The sequence below is a fragment of the Lotus japonicus genome, chromosome 1 (assembly GCF_012489685.1).
Source record: "Lotus japonicus ecotype B-129 chromosome 1, LjGifu_v1.2".
Classification (NCBI taxonomy): domain Eukaryota; kingdom Viridiplantae; phylum Streptophyta; class Magnoliopsida; order Fabales; family Fabaceae; genus Lotus; species Lotus japonicus.
Window position 1 is genome coordinate 105,684,451 of NC_080041.1, and position 20,644 is coordinate 105,705,094.

General features: G+C 35.4%; 3 protein-coding genes across 5 annotated transcripts; 2 read left to right on the forward strand and 1 right to left on the reverse strand.

Moving 5' to 3' along the window:
- Nucleotides 1-9,375, forward strand: LOC130728772 (aspartic proteinase 36). Of its 2 annotated transcripts, none has more exons than XM_057580340.1 (10): nucleotides 1-338; nucleotides 420-549; nucleotides 1,801-2,048; nucleotides 3,006-3,233; nucleotides 3,603-3,765; nucleotides 3,855-3,916; nucleotides 4,113-4,200; nucleotides 5,112-5,187; nucleotides 7,798-7,869; nucleotides 8,733-9,375. In XM_057580340.1, exons 1-10 carry the CDS (start codon nucleotides 112-114, stop codon nucleotides 8,876-8,878), a joined length of 1,440 nt encoding a protein of 479 aa, XP_057436323.1. In that variant the 5' UTR covers nucleotides 1-111; the 3' UTR covers nucleotides 8,879-9,375. The 2 variants fall into 2 exon arrangements, with proteins under 2 accessions (XP_057436323.1, XP_057436322.1); XM_057580339.1 differs by having other exon boundaries at nucleotides 3-338; nucleotides 3,843-3,916.
- A 1,128-nt stretch (nucleotides 9,376-10,503) lies between these two features.
- Nucleotides 10,504-17,084, reverse strand: LOC130728773 (uncharacterized). Of its 2 annotated transcripts, XM_057580341.1 has the most exons (10): nucleotides 16,925-17,084; nucleotides 15,254-16,652; nucleotides 14,953-15,172; nucleotides 14,755-14,810; nucleotides 13,458-13,622; nucleotides 12,838-12,987; nucleotides 12,497-12,733; nucleotides 12,350-12,402; nucleotides 10,996-11,473; nucleotides 10,504-10,716 (listed from the first exon to the last, which is right to left on the reverse strand). In XM_057580341.1, exons 3-10 carry the CDS (start codon nucleotides 15,075-15,077, stop codon nucleotides 10,688-10,690), a joined length of 1,293 nt encoding a protein of 430 aa, XP_057436324.1. In that variant the 5' UTR covers nucleotides 15,078-15,172; nucleotides 15,254-16,652; nucleotides 16,925-17,084; the 3' UTR covers nucleotides 10,504-10,687. The 2 variants fall into 2 exon arrangements, with proteins under 2 accessions (XP_057436324.1, XP_057436325.1); XM_057580342.1 differs by lacking the exon at nucleotides 16,925-17,084 and adding an exon at nucleotides 16,766-16,910 and having other exon boundaries at nucleotides 14,953-16,652.
- Nucleotides 17,085-18,759: 1,675 nt separating this feature from the next.
- Nucleotides 18,760-20,644, forward strand: LOC130728774 (ubiquitin-related modifier 1 homolog 2). The gene is made up of 4 exons (XM_057580343.1): nucleotides 18,760-18,885; nucleotides 19,401-19,476; nucleotides 19,561-19,643; nucleotides 20,269-20,644. The coding sequence occupies exons 1-4, from the start codon at nucleotides 18,863-18,865 to the stop codon at nucleotides 20,384-20,386; spliced, it is 300 nt and encodes a 99-aa protein (XP_057436326.1). The 5' UTR covers nucleotides 18,760-18,862; the 3' UTR covers nucleotides 20,387-20,644.

The window sequence follows — 20,644 nt, forward strand, 5'->3', positions numbered from 1 at the left end:
CAGAAATTTCAAGCTACCACTCTTCATTCCACTCACTCTCTTCTTCTTCTTCTTCTTCTTCTTCTTCTGCTTCGTTCAACACCAAACCACACACAGTGAGAGAAGAAGAAGATGATCATGATCATGAAGAGAAGAATCTCAGTGTTGTTGTTGTTCTCTGCGCTTCTTCTGATTTCAACCGTTGGCGCCAACCACGGCGTTTTCAGCGTCAAATGCAAATTCGCCGGCCAGGAACGCTCCCTCTCCGTCCTCAAAGACCACGACTACCACCGCCGAATCTCCCTCCTCGCCGGCGTCGACCTCCCCTTAGGCGGAAGCGGCCGACCCGATACCGTTGGGTGCGTCGTCCCCTTCCTTCTTTTTCTCCATTTTATGCCCTGATTGATTTTGAATTCTGAATTTTGAATTTTGCATTGCAGGCTGTATTATGCTAAAATTGGGATTGGAACTCCTTCAAAAGATTATTACTTGCAGGTGGATACTGGCACTGACATGATGTGGGTTAATTGCATTCAGTGCAAAGAATGTCCCACTAGAAGTAACCTTGGTGTATGCATCTTTCTCCACCTTTTTCCTTTACCCTTTTAGTTTGTGTTTGGATACATTTTAAACCCACATTAACATACACATTCCAATGCAAAAAGACCACATTTTTTCTAAGGAACAAAAGAGTTGGATTGTTGAGCTACCTAGGCTTCTGCCATTTTCTTAATTCTTAGGATATACTGCTTCCTTGATGAGCTGAGCTGAGCTGTGGTATATTTGTTATTACTCATGTACAATTAGATGATCCTCTTATACTCTATCATTATTAATTATGTGGGCATGATCCTTATGTGGGTCATCATTGTCTTTTATCTAACAATAATCAATATTTAAAGAAATAATATTTGCTATGTACCAGTAGAATCTAGGTCAAGAGATTGAATGCAGTCTTGTATTCTTAACAATGTAGTGTGGATAGTACTGATGGGGGGTTATTATTTGCTGAGATAGCAGAGCATGGATAAGAATCATAAGGTAGTAATAGAGAATAAGATCAGACTACAGACAGAAGGAAACAGTCTTAAACTATTAATTCATTTTCCACGCACGAGTTCTATTAAGTTGGTGCTTCTAGGCTTCAACATAGCTAACTTTGGGCTCCCTTGAATGCTGACTTGGCTTTTCCATTCTGTATTTGCTACGTCACTGTCAAAGCTGGACTTTATAATGCTAAGTTTTAGTGAAAATGAACGGTTATGGTATCTCACATACCTGATGTGTCAGTGTGTCACAGACTTTGTGATGTTGTGTTGTGTGTAAAGATTGTTTGTTATCAAGTGTGCTATATAATCTCTATGATTGTCAGACATGTCATTTGAAAACTCCCATTCTAGAAATCAATAAACGTTTGATATCTTATCAAGTTACAAATACCTAGGGAAAAATGGGTACCATAGTAATTTTTTCTTTATAATTATTATTTATTACTACTGCTGCTGCTTCTTTCTGATGAGTTGATTCTAGAGCCTAAGTATCTACATGTTTGCGTCGAGAGTTTCTTAGTTAGGCACAGGCAGAGTCTGCAACATAATTTCTAATTCTTAGCAACCCAGACAGTATGACATTTGGAAAGAAAAAAAAATCAAGATAGGTATATTTGTGTTATGTTCCTCGCAACCTTGTACAAGTCAAATAATGATTTGAATGCTTACGGTAGACCAGGCCTAACCAAGAATCTATCATATGGCTGAATCTTGGACAGCCTTAAGTAAACACTGACATTCTTATTCATATGATTTTTTTTTTGTATGAAAGATGGACCTTACACTCTACAATATGAAGGAATCCTCCACTGGTAAATTTGTTTCCTGCGATCAAGAGTTCTGCAAAGAGAATATTACGGGTCTTGTGTCTGAATGCACTGGCAATGGTACCTGCACATATCTGGAGATGTATGGTGATGGGAGCTCCACTGCAGGTTACTTTGTAAGGGATGTTGTGCTATATGATCAAGTGGCTGGGGACCTTAAAACTGCTTCGGCTAATGGAAGTGTTATATTTGGGTGAGTTTTGTTATGATATTCATGTTAGTATGTATTTGTTGATGTCTCTTACTTTTGTTTAGACATGTCTCTGTTACTGGAATTTAATTTCGCACAATCACAAAAACATTTACTACTGACGTGAATCTTCACATGTATGTTAACTCTATTTCTACTAATCTGTCTTGTTGCTATAGTTTCAAAACATAAGTTCTCGTTTCTGGATATTATCTTAAGGTAAAAGTGGGTGTACTTAAGTATTGACAACTACAGGTACAGCTTTTCGAAGTTGTTGAGCAGGCCTTTTGTTTTTGTAAGAAGCATAGAAATGGGTCCAACTTCTCACCAAAATCAATTTTGGTACCTGAGAAAAAACTATTAGTGGAGGTATGGGTCCCAAATCCAGTTTAAGTAAGATAGAGAGTGAGAATGCTGACACCTGACATTGATATTTATATGCCTGTGCTTCTCTCTGTTCTCCATTGTTGCATCCTAAGTTGGAATTTACTGTGGATCTGAACAGCAAAGTGGTAAAATGTGAACCCTACTCAAGCTGAAAATAAAAATGCTGAATAATTCGGCGCATGGCAATCACAGAATGTATCTGAGCAACTATTTCCTAGAGTATAATTTATTTTTATTTTAGCGGTATTAGGTTTCCTAAATGCTAATAGCTTCCCTTAGTACAATTTCAGTGCTTAAATCTAATATTTCATTGCTAAAATATTTCCCTTTAACGAGCATGCTCTATGTAAAAGGGTTTAGTGTATATTGATGTAGTGAATAAAATATCTTAATGTGGGGCACACTCCAAGAAATACATTTCCTAATACAATGCTATCTGGAGGCACTCATGTTACATTGTTTTCCTCTTGATTCTTCTCATGTATGATAATTTAAGTTTGCATATTCAAATGAATCCTTTCGTTCTTATTTGACCCCCTTTTTGCAACTGAATTGAGTTTTGCTGTTTCACAGGTGTGGTGCTAGACAATCTGGAGATCTAAGTTCAACAAATGAATACGCACTTGATGGAATACTTGGATTTGGAAAAGAAAATTCTTCAGTTATTTCACAACTTGCTTCTTCTGGCAAAGTGAAAAAGATGTTTGCTCATTGCTTAAATGGAGCAAACGGAGGTGGTATATTTGCAATTGGGCATGTTGTGCAGCCTAAAGTGAACACGACTCCATTATTACCAAACCAGTATGCCATTTTTTCATTACACTTTTGAATGAAATTAGTTTATCTCATAGTGTTATTAGTTACTGTTTAGGGGATAAGGTTTTTTAGTTTTATTATCTTGTTTTTATTGGAATGTTGACTTTATACTTTGTGTTTTTCTTCAGTCTTCATCTGTAAAAATCAAAACTTACTTTTTTCTCCCTTTGTTCTATACTTAAAATAAGACATCTCTGTTAAATATTTACGTCTGTGCTTCTTATTTAATGGATGTTGACCAATTTCTGTATACTTAGATAATTGTTTACTTGATACTTAAGACTCTCTTCTATTAGACATTTGTTTACAATTTTTTTTTGGTTGAGATATATGACATTTATAATTGTGTTTTAGGCTACATTATAGCGTCAATATGACGGCGGTTCAGGTCGGCCAGACTTTCCTTCCTCTATCAACAGATGCATCTGAACAGAGGGACATGAACGGGACAATAATTGACAGTGGTACAACCTTGGCCTATCTACCTGAAGGGATTTATGAGCCACTAATATATAAGGTACACAAGACCTTGCTGTTTGTAAATTTACATAAACAATTGCATCTACATTTGTTTGAGTAACTTTTTCTTGGTAGATAATTTCTCAGCAACCTGATCTTAAAGTTCAGACTCTCCATGACGAATATACATGCTTTCAATATCCTGGAAGGTATTATCCATCAGATCCATCACTGTAGGACATAATAATAAATGTTCAGTCTGAAATATCTTGTCATTTCCTTACGAATCTGTAGCTGGTTTTGCAGAACTGATTTAAAACTGTTATTATGATTTCCATTCAAGGATGGTTATGTTTGTATCAGCTCCATTCAGTTGTATGATGACTATTTAATTTTATGTTGCAGTGTTGATGATGGATTTCCAGCTGTCACCTTTTATTTTGAAAATGAACTCTCCTTGAAAGTTTATCCGCATGATTATTTATTTGCCTCTGTAAGTATATGGAAAATTCCTTTAGATCTTTGTTTTGGTTATCTGAAGTTAATTGGGCTTGTTTAGGGACCTATCATCAACGTTTTCAGTCATTATATATTGCTCACGCCTCATGGTTGTTATCCCTTAACATCATCTTTGATTACATGTTTGCAAGTGTTAGAATTGATTTTTTACTATCATAATTAATTTCTGGGTGTTTAGATGTTTTATTTCACAATTGATTCTAGCTCCAAAATCAATTATAGGATGAAGCTACAAATCTTAGCTTCTACGGTGCATATAATCAGTTATGGGATTACCAACATCACTTTTTTTTATAAATGTATGTATCCGAACATAAATCACTTAACTTTCTACTCAGTTTTATCCCATCATGGGTGGTCCAGTTATTTTTTCTAGGATAGGCCCTGGTGTCATCTTATAATTCAGGTTTGGCCTAACTCTACCCCAAAAGCTAGCTTAGAGGTGATGATTGTTCTACTCTTTATATGGACTTTGTTAGCCATATCTCTAGTCAATGTGTGACCCAACTTAAACATTCATTCATGAGACAGCGGTACGATTGACATCTCATTTTGAATTTTCTCTCATATTCTTGTGGTTGCCTGGTTAGTATTATAGAACCGTAGATGACTAATTCTTCAGTGCTCTGTGTCTGAGAATTATATTTCATTTTGAAGTTTCATTATACTAGTTTCTAAACAAATTTAGTGAAATCTCTTGCTTCTTCCATGGTTCTAATTCTTATGACATTAATCTTATCTCCTGTTCTTTGCCATGAATCATGCATAGCCTACATTTTATGCTTCATGGTCATTATTTTTTTATGTGAAAAACCTTTAATGTTCATGATCCTTATTCTCTATACACCTTACTTCTAATTAAATACTGATAAGCCATCTCTGCAGGGAGATTTCTGGTGTATTGGTTGGCAAAATAGCGGGACACTATCAGGAGACAATAAGAACATGACCTTATTGGGAGGTATTGTGTTGAAACCTTTGTCTATGCCAATATGATGATTACCATTAATTTGCTGAGTGATGCTTCTAACGTTTAGTATCTAGTGCAGCTTTTGAATTCAGTGAAAAATCTATTAGCCTTAGATGTAACTTTGTAAGAATGGCTTGCATGAACCTCCTCAATATGAGTTCAGAATTGTGTACACATGAAATAATACTCTTATTTGTTTGTGGGGTTTTTAGAATCAAACAGGGAATGGGGACGGATATTATTGAATGTAAACCCTAATTCCCAATCATTCCTGATTGGGAGATTGGGAATTAGGGAATGAATGTACAAACCGTGACTGGACTTTCGAGAGGTTCAGTTCTCTCCTTAGTCATAACTCTGATTCTGTTCCAGAATGATTCCCCCAACTAACTGGGTAGCCTTTTATAGAAATAGCCCCTCTCTAACTAACGGCTAATAATGACCACCACCCACTAACATAATTACAAAACTAACGTGGCAGCTATACAGAAATTATCAGCCAACTCAGCACTTGACTCTCCTTTGGTTAACTTTAGTTATAGGAGGTCTCAATAAGGGGTTCATCTTACTTTGTGCAATTCTTGACTCTGGCTTGTAAATATATTATGACGGCACATGTTGTCAACCTATAGCCCCATGATTTGTAGTAATTAAAATCTTAAATCTTGAGGTATCCTATTATAGAATGCAATAACTATAATTTATAAGAATTAGAAATCTTCTTTTAGATAATTCTTACATCATATCTAAGAACGTTGCCCCCTTTTTTAATCCAAAACAAAGTTTTTAATTTGCTGCCGGGCTATAAAATTCTTTAATGCTTCATCTCTCTCACTCTCTTCATTTTCTCAAAAGTAAGTATTGAATATATGTAAGTTGCTGTAGTTTAGAATGACTTCCCTAACCTTTACAAGAAAGAAAGAGGGTGGCTTTGCAAGTGTTTAAAGATCAAGTGTATTTTTGCACCTGGTGACATTTGAATTTTGAAATGGACAAGACAAGACTGATAAATTTTAGACACATCGCAAAATACATTTGTATAAGGTCTTGTAGCTTTTTTCAGTGTAAGCTTGAAAGTTGTTTGGTTGTTTTGTAAATTTATCGGTACGAGTACAATTAGTGCCACTGCCTTCTCTGGTGTTTTAAACAGAGCCTAAATCTGGGTTTTAAAGGCATTTAGTTGAGGAGAGCCTCTTTTTGTTTTTTTGTTTAGTCTCTCTTTAGATGTGAAGTCAATGATTATTCAGAAGACTCGGTAGGGGCCTTAGGCTCCCTTCTGTTCTGGTATCACACTTGCAATTTCCTGATGATATTATCATGTTTCTAGAGGACAATGAAAGTTAGTAATATAGTAGTTGTCTTCACATTTTTACATTATTTTTGGTTGGCCGATTACAATATTGAGGGCCCATTCCTCGACCTTTTAGCTTCTTTGTCTTCATGTCATGTTCTTATGTAGCCCCATACTTGTTGAGTTGTGGGGTCCTGTCGGGCTGAATCCTTATTGCCCTGTTTTAGGGCCTTGTGGTTAAGAAGATATCTCAATTCTTGTGTAATATGACGTATCTTTTCCTTTGGTCTCCTTCTGTGTTGTTAATTGTGGAAACCCAAAAGTTCACTATTTCAAGGATAGCGGAAAATAGCAGTGAGCCCTCAGAGCGCTGTGCTATAGCTCTATAGCGCTGCTATAACCGCTATTTGGCAACACCTGTCTGCTTTGAGCATGAAGAGGAAATTTTATTTACAGGTCTAACAAGGTTAATAATAATTATGTAATTTTTTCAAAAAAATACTAGTATATGTTGCAGATTTTAAAACCTGACAAGGTGTTCGCAAACATGCGGATAATTTGTTATTTTGATTCAGAAACAGCTGCCTATTGCCCAGCTGCAAGCTACTTATGGAGTAATATTGGAAGGAAAACATTTCCTAATGTTTAAGTCTATACAATTTGTTTGAGGAGCACAGAAGGAAAATTTCTAGGGAAAATTGCCAAAAAGAAATTAGTGGTAAAAATATTTCCGATATGGTAACAACTAATTTTTAGTGTTTAATTAAGTTAATTAGTGGTTACTCATGGACCACATCCTGAATATCATTAATCAGTTCAGTAATTTTTATTTCTAATCTAGATATATTTTTACAAAGAAGTCCTTTCCTGTAGACATCCCAGTTTTATGGCTGTGTGCTGTAGCTTACTGTCCTTTGGAGTCTTTGCTCAATATGACTGCTCGAACTTCTAAAAGAAAACAATTGGGCATTCTATGGGATAAGGTTTTCTTCGTTCTTTGTGGTGCTTAGGCAATGGATTTTTTGAAGGAGTCTATTTAGTAGATTTAATTTAGAAATAGGATGCGCTGGAGTGCTCTGTTGTGTTGATAATTCTTTTTTTGGATATGTTGGTTGTTTTTTTTTCTATTACTTTATTTGTGGAACATTTCTTATCCTACTTGCTGACTTGCTGTGTATCCCTTGTTCCCTTCAATTGTATTTTTTTCATCCCTTTGGTAATTTTCTGTCTACAAAAAAATGGTTTAAGACTTAAAGTTTTCTTTCCATGATCTTACACTGCAGATTCACCTATGTTTTTGTTTGTTGCAGATTTGGTGCTTTCAAATAAACTTGTATTTTATGACCTTGAAAATCAGGTTATTGGATGGACTGAGTACAATTGTGAGTTCTTTATTATCTCTGGTGTTTTAAGTATTTTTAATCATTTTATCAAATTTTATTGGTGATGCATCATGCCACCAAGCAAGTCTTGTGCTTTCTACAGTCTGAATAGCAGCTTTTTTATTTTTACCCACTTTCCTAGCAACGTGCTTACTTTGTTAGAGTAGTTTTCTTGCTGTGGTAAACAAGTATTCGATCATGTTCCAGAGTCAAATATGTTTAGCATTCAAAGATTTGCACAACATGAAAATCAGAACATGTCATAAAATGTCAAAACGAAATCAAATCAGAGTAAGTTCCTCAGTTTATGTTAGTTTTCTTATACAGTCAAGCTGTATTGTACCCAAACAGAATATTTTAATCAATTTGTAAAAGGTTCTAAGAATCAACTTTCACAGTAACTATAAATTTATAACTAGTTTAAAGATTCAAGATAAAAAGTATAACACTATCTAAATACAGTTAAAATTAGTGTACTTATAAAATATATCTCCATGTAATTGATTGATTCAGTTCATATTATCTGTTTGCTTGTCATTAAGATGTTTGGGATGAAAAGGTTGCCTTGGATTATTTTCTTTGACCATTAATTACTGTTTGAATTCTAGATTGCTTACTTATGTCTAGTTGTTGAGTGAAAAAAAGTTTGGATAGAATAGCTACATAAATTATAAGAAAGAAATTTTGAAGTACTTGCATTGGCACAACTCATGATCAATATCCCACAAAATTTAGTTTTTGACCGAGTGCTATGGCGTCGAGTGATCTATATAGCCGACTTCACTTAGTGGGATAAGACTTTTGTTGTTGTTTCCTTTTGCACAACTGTTGATTTAATCATTTCTTTTATGTTTGTATCTCAGGTTCTTCAAGCATTAAAGTGAGGGATGAACGCACGGGAACAGTTCATTTAGTTGGTCCCCACTATATTTCTTCTGCTTGCTCTTTAAATACCAACCGGGTGATAATATTGTTTCTAATTGTACTACTTCAAAAGTTGATTTCTTGAACTGGAGCAACTAATAGTACATATAGCTAAGTCAAAATTATGGCTAGAGGAATTGAAAATAGAAAGGACAAAACACATGCTGTGGGATAAAAGAAACTTCCATGATTTGTAAATGTGATTTCAGTTTTCAAGGAAGGCTAGGACACTAATCATTGAGAACGCCATGGTAACAATTTTGAACCCATGGTGAATCTGTAAATTACAATATAGCTTACAATCAACTGTATATGTTATTAGAGTAGACTTTGGATTTAACTTGGCTTGGGTCTAACTGCATGTCGGAATGTCGGGAGATCCTTCTGCAATTGACTCTGAAGGCAGGACCAATTCTGGGAAGAAGCTCCTGTGAGTAGCTTTTGAGTGTTAGAATTGATTCTGATGAAAGAGAAGTTAATCCAAACCAGTTTTAGTGCATGTATGAAAATCTCTTAACAATGGGTTCTAAAGCCAAAATCAAATATGAGATATCAATACTTTACTTTGGGGCATTGCCATAATTTCTCATCTCAGACCATTTGAATAATTAGTTTCACAATTAAATATTCATGACAGAAATATCGAATGTGGTTACTTTGTTAGTTATCATGACTAAAGAATTGCTCTTGTGATAACTGTTTATAGTGTAATGAAAAGTTATTCAGAGAGCAACTTGAATAAAACTGTATGAAATGCACGGGTTAGAATAAACTATAAAGTTCAGACTTTTTGAGGCATTTTTCATCAAAATTAGAATTAGAATAAACTATAAAGTGCACAAAAAATTGGACTGGCGTAACAGTTTTCTTCTCACCATTACCGTGAAAATGAAATTGAGACTGACATTGGTGTAAAAAGTTTATCATGGCCCAACCTTTTTACAAGAAATTTAAAATATGAAATATGTATCATACTTAATAAATAAAGTTAGATTCTAATAACGATAATTTATAAGAAATAAATTATCATGTAAAAAAAATTATCATGTTAACGATTAAATTATACATTTTAATTTTAAAATCAATTATGTCCAAAGTCAGTTCTCCCAACATTGATTCGAATACACTCCAAATGTTTAGGACTTGTTTGATTCCCTTCTCATTTTTTAAAATCAATTATGTCTTGAAGAAAAGAAATGGTGAACCAAACAATTTACAAAATTGTTTAGGACTTGTTTGATTCCCTTCTCATTTTTTTATATTTTAAAACTATTTTTAGAAACAAATTTTGAAACCTATTTTTTAGAAGAAGATAAAAAAAACATTCGAAGATGTCTTACAAATCTGAAAGTCCAGTTACTTGAAAACTAAAAAGAATAAGAGAAAACACCTCAAAGATGTTTTGAAATTTTAGTTTCATAAAGTAAAAGTGAGAGTTGTTTTTAGATAATATTTTAAAAAAAAAAGTTTATATCAAACATATTTCTCTTTTTTTTTCAAAAAATAAAAACTATTTTAAAAACAATAGTCAAACATGACCATAGAATTTTCACATGATTATCTGCCCTGAATATGTTTAGCTGCAGTAAGTATTTTTTATGGTTCAAATAGGTTAGAGTCCACGAACACAAAAGGCGTGAGATGAAAATATGAGAACATGATTTTGTTCTCCGTTTTGGTGTTCATAATATATGCTGGACAAACAGAAAGTCATTTTAATATTATTGTTTATTTATTCATTTATTATTATTTATTCTCAGTTTTCGCAAATCAAATAAAATCCAACAATTCAAAAGTACCCCAGAAAAAAAACAACCACAGCATTTCATAATTCAGCTTCTTTTATCCCATCAAAAAAATATCAGCTTCTTTTAACCTCTAACAGCAGCACCATTCACAGCCTTAATTCCATTACATAATCCCCTACAAAAGACCAAAAAAAGAATATAATAAAGGATAATAGCCTTCAATAATAACAGGAACAAAAAGAAAATGTAAAAGCAAAGAACAAATGGATCATGATCATCTCAAGTGAAACGTTGTGTCAATCTCTATCTTTATAAATATTCAAAAGCCCCACTTATTTAATAGCCGTGAAAAGAGAGACAGACACAAAATTTCAACTTGAGGAAACTTGATAGAGTTTACACTTTACACAATTAAAAAAAGAAAAGAAAAGAGTAGACTTGCATGCTTATATACCTTCAGCTAACTCCTGTATCCATTTTTCCAGGTCCTCATCATTGAACTCCACATTTCCTTCTGAAGTAGGAGGATTTTCACTAACCATTTCAGCTTCTGGCCAAAAAATGACATCTGCATTTTCATCTGATGAAGGAAATTCTGGGGTAACGAATAAATCCTCTAAGAAGAGAAATGAATCCTCTTCGAGAGTTTTTCCATCAATGTTATCTCCAACTCCAGTGATGTCTTGTGATGCATCCCCATTACCATTGTTCATGAATGCACCAAAGTCAGATGTGGTGTGTGCAGCAACACCTTGCAGATTATTACGCAGCAGACGCCTCTGATTTTGCTCCTGAGACAAGCAATTACAGAGAAACTTCTGTTTGTTGGGCACACCTGGCTCGTTTAAGAACAGAGGGCATAGTTGGTGTGATCTCGAATTTGAAGAGCATGAACATCCATTCCAGTTCGGCAGAGTTTCATCACCAGCTTGCTGTTTCATAGACAGAGGATGATTCTGAAGTTGTCAAGTATCCAACTAGGAGATGATTCAAATACTGCATAATGCATATGACAATGCAGAAACAATATCTAGAGCAGAAGACTAAATTATAGAATGTTGAAACAGGCTTAGGCAGAACTAAAACAAATAAGTATAATCTGAAGGATTTAGTAAAATAGCACCTTTACTAAACTGGGCAATATAATGCATAAAAAAAACTTAAACTTCTATGAAGTATCAATTGGTACAATCAATTTCAATTATATCTGCCAATTTTGAGAGGCTAATCCTCGATGCAACAATGAGGTTGCTGGCTTATGACTCGGAGGCCGGATACAATTGACTCTCCCCAAGTTAGGGGTTGGTAAAGTGGGTCAAATCTCCCGGACCCACTTTCAACCCGCCTTAAACGGGACGGGACAGGTTAACCCACCAACAAGAGTAGGCCGGGATACCAATCCACCCTGCACGAGGGATGGTGAGCCACGAAAATTTAAAAAATGAAAAAAAAAAATAATTTTTTTAATGTTTTGGCAGGTTGGCCTACAGTTTGGACCGCCAAAACCGCCCAAACATTGAACAAACATAAAATAAAATAACTTTAAAAAAACAGATAAGATGGACCGGTGGGTTGAATCACCCAACCCACCCCATCTTTCGGGTTAAGTGAGTTGAGATGTCGGGTCTAGCCCACATTGTCATCCCTACAGCAAGTCCCATAATGGTGGGAGCCTCTTACATTGTTTGCCCAATTCTGCCTATTTTTAGTTTTAGATTTTACACCAATCCCAGTTAAGTACAAAAAAGTAAAAAGCTCATAGAAAAAGAGTTTAATAATGAATTAATGCCCCTTTAGAAAGAACAAACCTGATAATAGCTTGAAGCCATATCCTCTCTAAGCTGTGGCACATTGGGAGGAGCTTCTCAAAAGAAAGACAACAACCGTTAATATTACCATAAAAGATCTAGAAGCTATGACAGAAATATATAAACAATATTTGAGCTCAAACTTACCACTGAGTGCTGATGATTCAATAGCTTCCAAGAAAATGTTTCGTATATCATCAGTCCAGGTATACCTGTTCAATTTCAGGACTTTGTCTCCCCCACAGCACGGTCCATCACACAATGAGAATCTCCACAGGCCCCTTAGATCAGAAACCTGATCTCCAATAAGTTGAGACACACTAGCTTCCTTACGAAGCGCTCTTGTGTGAGAAGCCAAAAGCTGAGCATCATTAGCAGTCAGAACTACAGAAGCAATGAACAGATACCACAAGTTAATGATTGACCTCATGACAGACAACATCAGAGGCTTCAAGGGAACAGAAGAAAAAGCTAATCATAAAACTTACATAGACATATAGGATAAGATCTATCTATCCTTTGTGAGAGCTCATATATTTCCATGCTAGGCAAGTGAGCCTCTACAAGTACAAGGTTAATCGTATTCCTCGTGCCCTCAAGAATGGGTAATACATCAGAAGTATGAGTAGCAGCCAGAACTAGTAGTTAAATAGAAACATGAAAAACATTTAGAATAAATCAGTCCAAATCAATTCTCTGAGTATATTATGACGGTCAGAAAGTTCATTACAAAGTAGACAAAAAAGGAAAGAATATCCCTACAGTTTAGCCTGGAGGGAAAAAAAATCCATGACTTCATCAGACTAAGTTATCAAATTATATACATTTGCCTCAGGAGAGAAAGAGACATGCACGCAAAGGCATGTAATCTACACATGTATAGTAATAAACAATAAATATTGTTGGCTGATGACAGAACAGACTGAATGAACATGATCACTTCATCATCAGTTAATCCACCATGAACATCAGATAATAACAACAATCACTATGGAATATCTGAAACTTTGAGGTTGCAACAATATCCGAATGAAGTTTAGCAGCATATAAGCCACAAATATATATATAAAACGTTTAAGCTTTCTGAAATATGTTCACTACCAATTACCTTCATGTCCAAGGGAACAGAGTATGCTTGATACAATTTGAAGACGCATTGGGTGAGGATCCACAACCAAAATTTTGATACCATAGACTGGGCTATAGTTCCCCGATTCAACTGCCTGGTATTTGTTAGATTCCATCTTAGCGAGTACAATACTGAGAAGTAGATCTGGGTACAAAAATTGATGAGTAAGTAGGAAATGAAGTTTTACTAAAAAAATATTACATTCAAGTACTATAATACAAATTGATTTAGTAATAACTCTTAACTGTGTAACATTGATCAACCAAACCAGAATCTGAAAAGAACTGGACCAGAGAAAGACTAAAATGGAGTACTATTGACAAATATCTAATTTTGAAACCATGCACCAACATGACTACAGAACTAAGTCAGGCAAGAATATACTGTACACATAAATTCCCAAGATTTTTCGAGAGATCCATGCCTCTCCCCTAAAAACATCCTTGCAAGTAAAGCATAATAAAATCTAAGTTCTAACAAGGAAAGACTACAATTATGCAGTGAACAAAATTTTGTAAAAAAATTACAACAAACTTCTAAAGTCATGAGTAAGCATCAATTTAAAGATAAAAAGAGTCATGTGTTGACATGGAATTGGGCGGAGATAAATATCGTGCATTGAAATGGAATTATGTAGAAAAAGAAAAAAAAAAATTGGTGTGTATCATTAACACTCAAGCAGAGAACAAAAGATAAAAATTGTGGTTCTCGTGCCAAAGAAATTGAACAGAAACCAAACGAAAAAGTCTACTTAAAGTGTCTTGTCTGTATTAGAATTACAAAAGAGTTTGGATGAGTACTACGAATGGTTAAAGTATCCAAGAGTATTCATATCAAATACGTATCTGATACCAATTGATGCTTCTCAAAATCACAGATCCCATCAACTGATATAGATCCGACATCTTAATAGCAATATGCATTTCAACCACATCACATCAATATCGTATCCCGCATCAGCCCTCAACAGCCGTAACTCAATAGAAATGCAATCAGCCAATCACAACCACAATTTAAAGCCGTATAAACAATTACAATCAAAGAGATCAAGAGAATCTACACATTCATTTCACTCAGATTTCATTCCAGATAAATCGACTCAGATTAATTACACATCATGGATAATTTTTGAACATTGAAAATTAAACCTCGAAGAGGCATGTGAACTACCTTCAAAGGAAGAAAAAACAAACAGAAGAAATTGGAGAACTCAACAGTAACAAACACTACAAAATCAACTAAACTCGACAATTTTGTAAAAGTGTTCAGTCCTTACCCCAGGCGAAAGAGAAGCGGCGAATCTGCAGAAGAGCTAGGGTTTGAGACTTCTCGCTGCAATTTAAAGGTTTCAATTCTTTTAATTTTTTGAGAAGTTATTAATAAAATGCACATTGACTTTGATGGCTAAGCAATGAATTAAATGAACATAGAAACTACGTTACAACTTTAAGTTCATATAAACATGCACACATACCACTTGTCAACATCATTTTTGAGGGTTCGGTACAGAAAGATAGGATACCCTCTTCCAATAAAGTGCCACCAAATTCCGATAACTTTCAACGTAAGAGCTCGTGTAGGGATCCAAAGGTCAACCATTGGGCTAGTCAAAACCTAGAAGCATAAGGTTAAATTGATTGAGCTCCCTCGGTATATAATATGCCCCTTTCATCTTTCATACCAACTCAGGATCCCTATACAAGGTGTAGGCATTAGCATTGAATAGTATCACTCAAATGAGAAACAAAACATCAACCATCCATATATGGACTCACCATTTCAACTCTCCACCCAAATTGTTGGCAGAGATCTCACATTGGTGAAAACCCAAAACTCTTGTCACTTTATATATCAGCAGGATATTGAGTTTAAGCCCACTATCAATGCAAGTTATTATTGGGCTTAAACTTTGCTCACACTCGAATCTACTAATTTTTTAGCCTCACCCAATATTATAGATAAAGTTTTTCAATAAAAAAACTATGATGATTTGAAAGGATGCAGCAAGGATCAACATGAAAAATAAAGCTCAATCCAGGATAGAATAATATAGAGCTATCATTACTTGTACAAAACACTAAAATATACTATTCTGCAAATGCAATGCAGAAGCCAGTTTCACGCAGATGTCCCCGAATGATTGCTGAAGTTGTAAGAGTTGAGGGACATGTAGGTGCAGGTGCAGGGCTCGATCCCTGCAGAGGAAAAAAAAAACCTCCCCGAAAATATAGAAAACGACAAAAAAATTGGCCGATAAAAAAAACACGCAGGGCTTTCATGATTGGCAGGGCAGCTAAAAAATAACCTTGCAGAGTTGCAGTCCAGAACTCAAAATTCTTTACGCAGACAATAGTAGAATGGTGGATAGCGTAGCGTAGCGGTAAGCCCAAAAAATGCTATTTCGAGCGCTATAGCGGCAAATAGTGGAGTAGCAGTGAACCCCCAGGGCACTACGCTATAGCGCTATTGCGCCGCTATAGCGCGCTATTGACAAGCCTGAGTAGAACTAACATCATAGCAAGAAAAATTAAAATTAAAGAGTTTTATCATCACTGCTTGCCGCAGTTTACATTTCATTTCACAGTTTCTTCTAATACATCTCAGGCAATCCCCTACGTTCGGGTATAAGACAGTGTAACCTGGACAGTAGTTTTAGTAGAACAACAAAGAGGACTCAATGACTGAGAATAACCACAGTAACAAAAATGAAAAGTAGATTTAGACATTGTTTTAAAAAAATAGAAAGAAACTGATAGAATAATAGGATCTTGCCTGCTTCTCAAACTGAGGATGGAGAATAAAAACTAATATTTGATTACATATATTCACTAGCCTATGCTCAACTGTAACAAAATGATAAGGTCAATACAACTCAGTGGTGTCAATATTTCAACATTCTTCTAATTTCCTAATGGTGTCAAGACATCCAAAGCATACCATGTCCATGTGTGAGTTAAATAAAAGGCAACACTTGAAAAACTCTAAAAAATGAGAGCTTGAAACTTTCCTGTTTTGTTTTCGAAGCCTCGCTTCCTTCACAGTTGAAGCTTTGTTTCCACTGGTTTCTAACTTGAGTTGACAGGTAGAAACTCTGTAATCTGAATATTTCTTGAGTATGGGGGTACTCATTTTGTTGAGAAGGGTGAACTCTTTCATTTTCCCAAAATCCTTCAGCTGCAAATTTATAGCAACAAGGTGTATTCTTAGACTCAAAACTTGCAACAAAACATAAACCATGATATCAGTTACATTGATATAGATAACCAACTACCCTTTTTTCCTCTCACCTGAATTTTTTGTTCTTTCCATCATATTTGACTGTTCAGGGTTCTTAATTGAACTAAGTTGCTAAAAAAATGATATTTTTTGCTCAAAATTTTGAGTTTTGTTTACTATTAAAGGAGTGGGTGCAGGTAAAGCCGTGAATAAACGGGAAAGACTAAAACCTGATCGCGTTGTGGTGGAAAAGCAGCACCCACAATCTCGATTCTGGGTTTTCATCGATGAAATCAACCAACGCACTTGAGTAATCTCAGGACAATCGTATTCATCAAGCTCCATAACTTAACATATGGCATGTCATGTGAGTACTTTTTTTTTTTTTTATAAAAGGCGTCTCTTTTTCAAGTAGAGTTTCATTCTATGTGAGCGTCATGCACCTCAAGGCCGCAGAGCCAACCCATATGAACCCACCCGACACTGTGAGTTGTGCACACCGAACCCGAACAACCCGCATCCACTACTCGGTCGCTGGCAGTTGTGGTGTTTTGAAGTTTTTCTCCCGATAAAACCGACTATTTTGATCCGAGTTCGACTAAAACCGATCGATGGACAATCTTTAGTGACAACATCCGCAAAAGAGAAAAAAATAATAAATTGTAATTTTTTCATTTTTTTATGTATTCTCTCTGAGATAATCTTGTTCGATCCGAGTGCGACAAAGGTTAAATGTCTCCTTAAAAGTGCGTCTCTTATTAGGGTATGTTTGTTATGCTGTAATATAAGGTCTTATGGTATTAGACCTGATAAAAATCTAATATCATACAATGTTTGATTATAAACGGTATTTATTATAACGTTTAAATCAATATAATCTTATGTTTTTGTGATAAATTGTATAAAAATGATGATCGTGTTAGTGAGTTGTGAAGATGTTGGTAGCGACAACGATAATGGTGGTGGTGGTGGTGATGGTGGTAATGAAGGGTGTTAGTTGTGGCTGTAGAGGTTGGTAGTGGTGATGCTGAGTAGTAGCAATAGTAGAGGGAGGTGGTTGTGGCGGTAGTGGTAGTGGGCCTTCACGGTAGGTAGCAGTGATGGTGGATGATGTTGGCAGAGAGTTATGTGGTGACAATGTTGTAGGGCGGTGTTGACTACAGTTGTAGTGGTAGTGGAGGTGGTGTTCAAAGGTGATTGTGGTGGTTGTGGTAGTGGCGATAGTAATGACAACAACAACGACGGTGACAATGGTGGAGGCGATGTTAGGGTGGCAGAGATGGAGGGTGGTGGTCGGAATGGTGGGGGTTGGTGGCAGCGACGATGGATCAAATATTTTCATGTAACTCATATAATACGCTCTTATTAAGTCTTATCCCATCATCTATAAAATGAATTAAATAATTTATCATTTTAATGTACAAGAATGAATTGATTGATAAACTTATACAATACAATATTAGAATTAAATAATAATAAAAAATTAAGTTGAGGAAGAGTGGGCTCAGCCCATGACACACGAGATCCCCCAAAAAAAAACAAGAAAACTCAACCTAAATCCTAATTTAGTAGTTATTTTCTTATTTCAAAATAAGAAAACTGAAACAGACAGGTTCTACGCTTCTGTTTCTTCACCTTCACTACAAACCCTAATCTTCCAAGTTTCACCCTCTTCACCGAAGTGTTCTGCGCCGTCGTCCTGACTTCCGTTCACAGCGGCACTTTTGTGTTCCTCTTCTTCTTCTTTTTTTTCTTCTTCTTCTTACAATTAAAAGTCAGTTTGCAATTGAGATATCATAGTTGAGATTGAGAACTGAGAAATGTTTGAGTGTTTTCTATATCTAAACCTGTGTTAAATTTCTGGTAGGTGGAGGTGATAGATAACCTAGGCTTGTTTAACACAATCAATTTTTAATATATTTATTTTAAAATAATTATAATTAATTTATAGCGGTAAAACCGGTTGGACCCCGGTTCATCTACGGTTGGACCCCGGTTCATCTAAGGTTGAACCAACGAACTGTGAACCGGTGGCCTCACCGGTTTGATCACCGGTTCGGTTTTAAAAACCTTGCCTACAACCTACGAAGCAAGTAAGCATCTGACAGAATCATCATCTCTCTTTCTTCTAGGGTTTTGGGGTTCTTGAGGAGGAGACGCTATTAAACATGCAGCTGACACTTGAGTTTGGGTATGTTTCCGTCGAATTTCCCTGCTTGTATTGTTTCCTCGCTTATGTTTTTTTCTCATTTGGTTTCTCTCTTTATGCGCTTATGTATGTAGTTCTGTTCTGTTCTATTTCTTCACACTGTTCTCATGTTTCTCATAAAGCAGACAATTTAAAAAAAAAAAAAAAAACCAAAACTGAAGTATGTTAGGATCAACTTCCCTTTCCTCAATCAATTCTGGCAACCTGAAGCTACTCACCCTATAATTGATTTTGGCTTTAAGAATCAATTATAAAACAATTTCCAAGCATGCACTTAATCAGAAACTTTGCGCATTTTGAAGGTTATTTTAGAGTCTGGTTTTTACATTTTGTCTTATTTATTCTTTTAGGTTGGTAAAGTAAACTCTCATCTGAGGCATATTTTCAGTGTCTTTCTATGGTCCTGCTTAAAATTTCTAGATATCTCTTGTGTTTTAGCTAGTTATCTTATCTGATATCGGAGTTTTGTCTATTTGTAAAATGGCTGAAACATTCAGAGGAGGCTTGGAGCTTCTTTGTGACTCTAAGAAGATTCATAATGTCAATGTTGAACAACAAAATGGAGAAGACAAGGTAGTATATGACTTCACAAATGATTCAACTATGTTATTTGTGGAAACCTTGCCATTCTCATAGGGTTATCTTCATACTTGTCAGTTAACCATGAAAGGTTTGCTTTCCTGGGTGCGCACCAACTTGATTAAGGAGAGGCCTGAAATGTTCATGAAAGGAGATACTGTGTAAGTTTTATAATATAAATACATCTGAATTATGCATTATTGGTAAGAAGAACAAGGTCCTCTAAACTGAACTTATTTCTAAAGCTAAAGTATGGATGCATCTACCACCAATTTGATATAACATGCATACTGATCTTAATTCATAAATGATTGAGTGGTGGATACACTTGCTAATTAGTCATGTTCTGCATTCACACCTGTCGAAATGTTTTAGCGGACAATTGAAATTGAGGAGAAAGAAATGTTTATACTGAAGCAGAAGCTGATTCAGTTATAGGTAATCTTAACCGCAATGATACATGACTCGAATAATGTCACCTACGAATTTAACGAAATGGTTATTTCCACATACCTCTTAACAGCCATACATGTGGGCTCCAACAGTTAACAAGTAAATTTCAAAATTTTCCAATAAATACACTGGGCTGCGAAATTCGTTTCGAGTCATTTACCATTTTCCTAATCTTAATCAGTTTCTGGATCAATATGAGCATTCATTTCTCCTCAATTTCACTTGTCTACTAAAAAAACTTTCGATGGCATTAATGTAGAACTATGTTAATACTATCTTTACATGGGAACCGAACTATGTTACAATCTTTCCTGCATGTGGTTTGTCTTGCAGGAGACCTGGAGTTCTTGTCCTTGTGAATGATTGTGATTGGGAGCTAAGTGGTCAGCTAAGCACATCACTGGAAGATAAAGATGTGGTGGTTTTTATATCAACCTTACACGGTGGGTAGGATGTCCCAGTGATCAAATACTTATGAAGTAATTATTATTTCTTAATGAACACTAATGTTGGAGTCACTTGTGATCTTGATAATAGTTAAAGTTTAGAAATCAAATTGGTGAATCAGCCTTGTATACCATATGCTCCTAAACGTCTGTACTTTTGTTGAAATCAAATTGCGCTTATATAGTCAATACTCTCACGGTATTTGGCAAGGATGTAAAACTTTTCAGACATTAACAAAGTGAAGTTTGTTTAGTGGATCTCA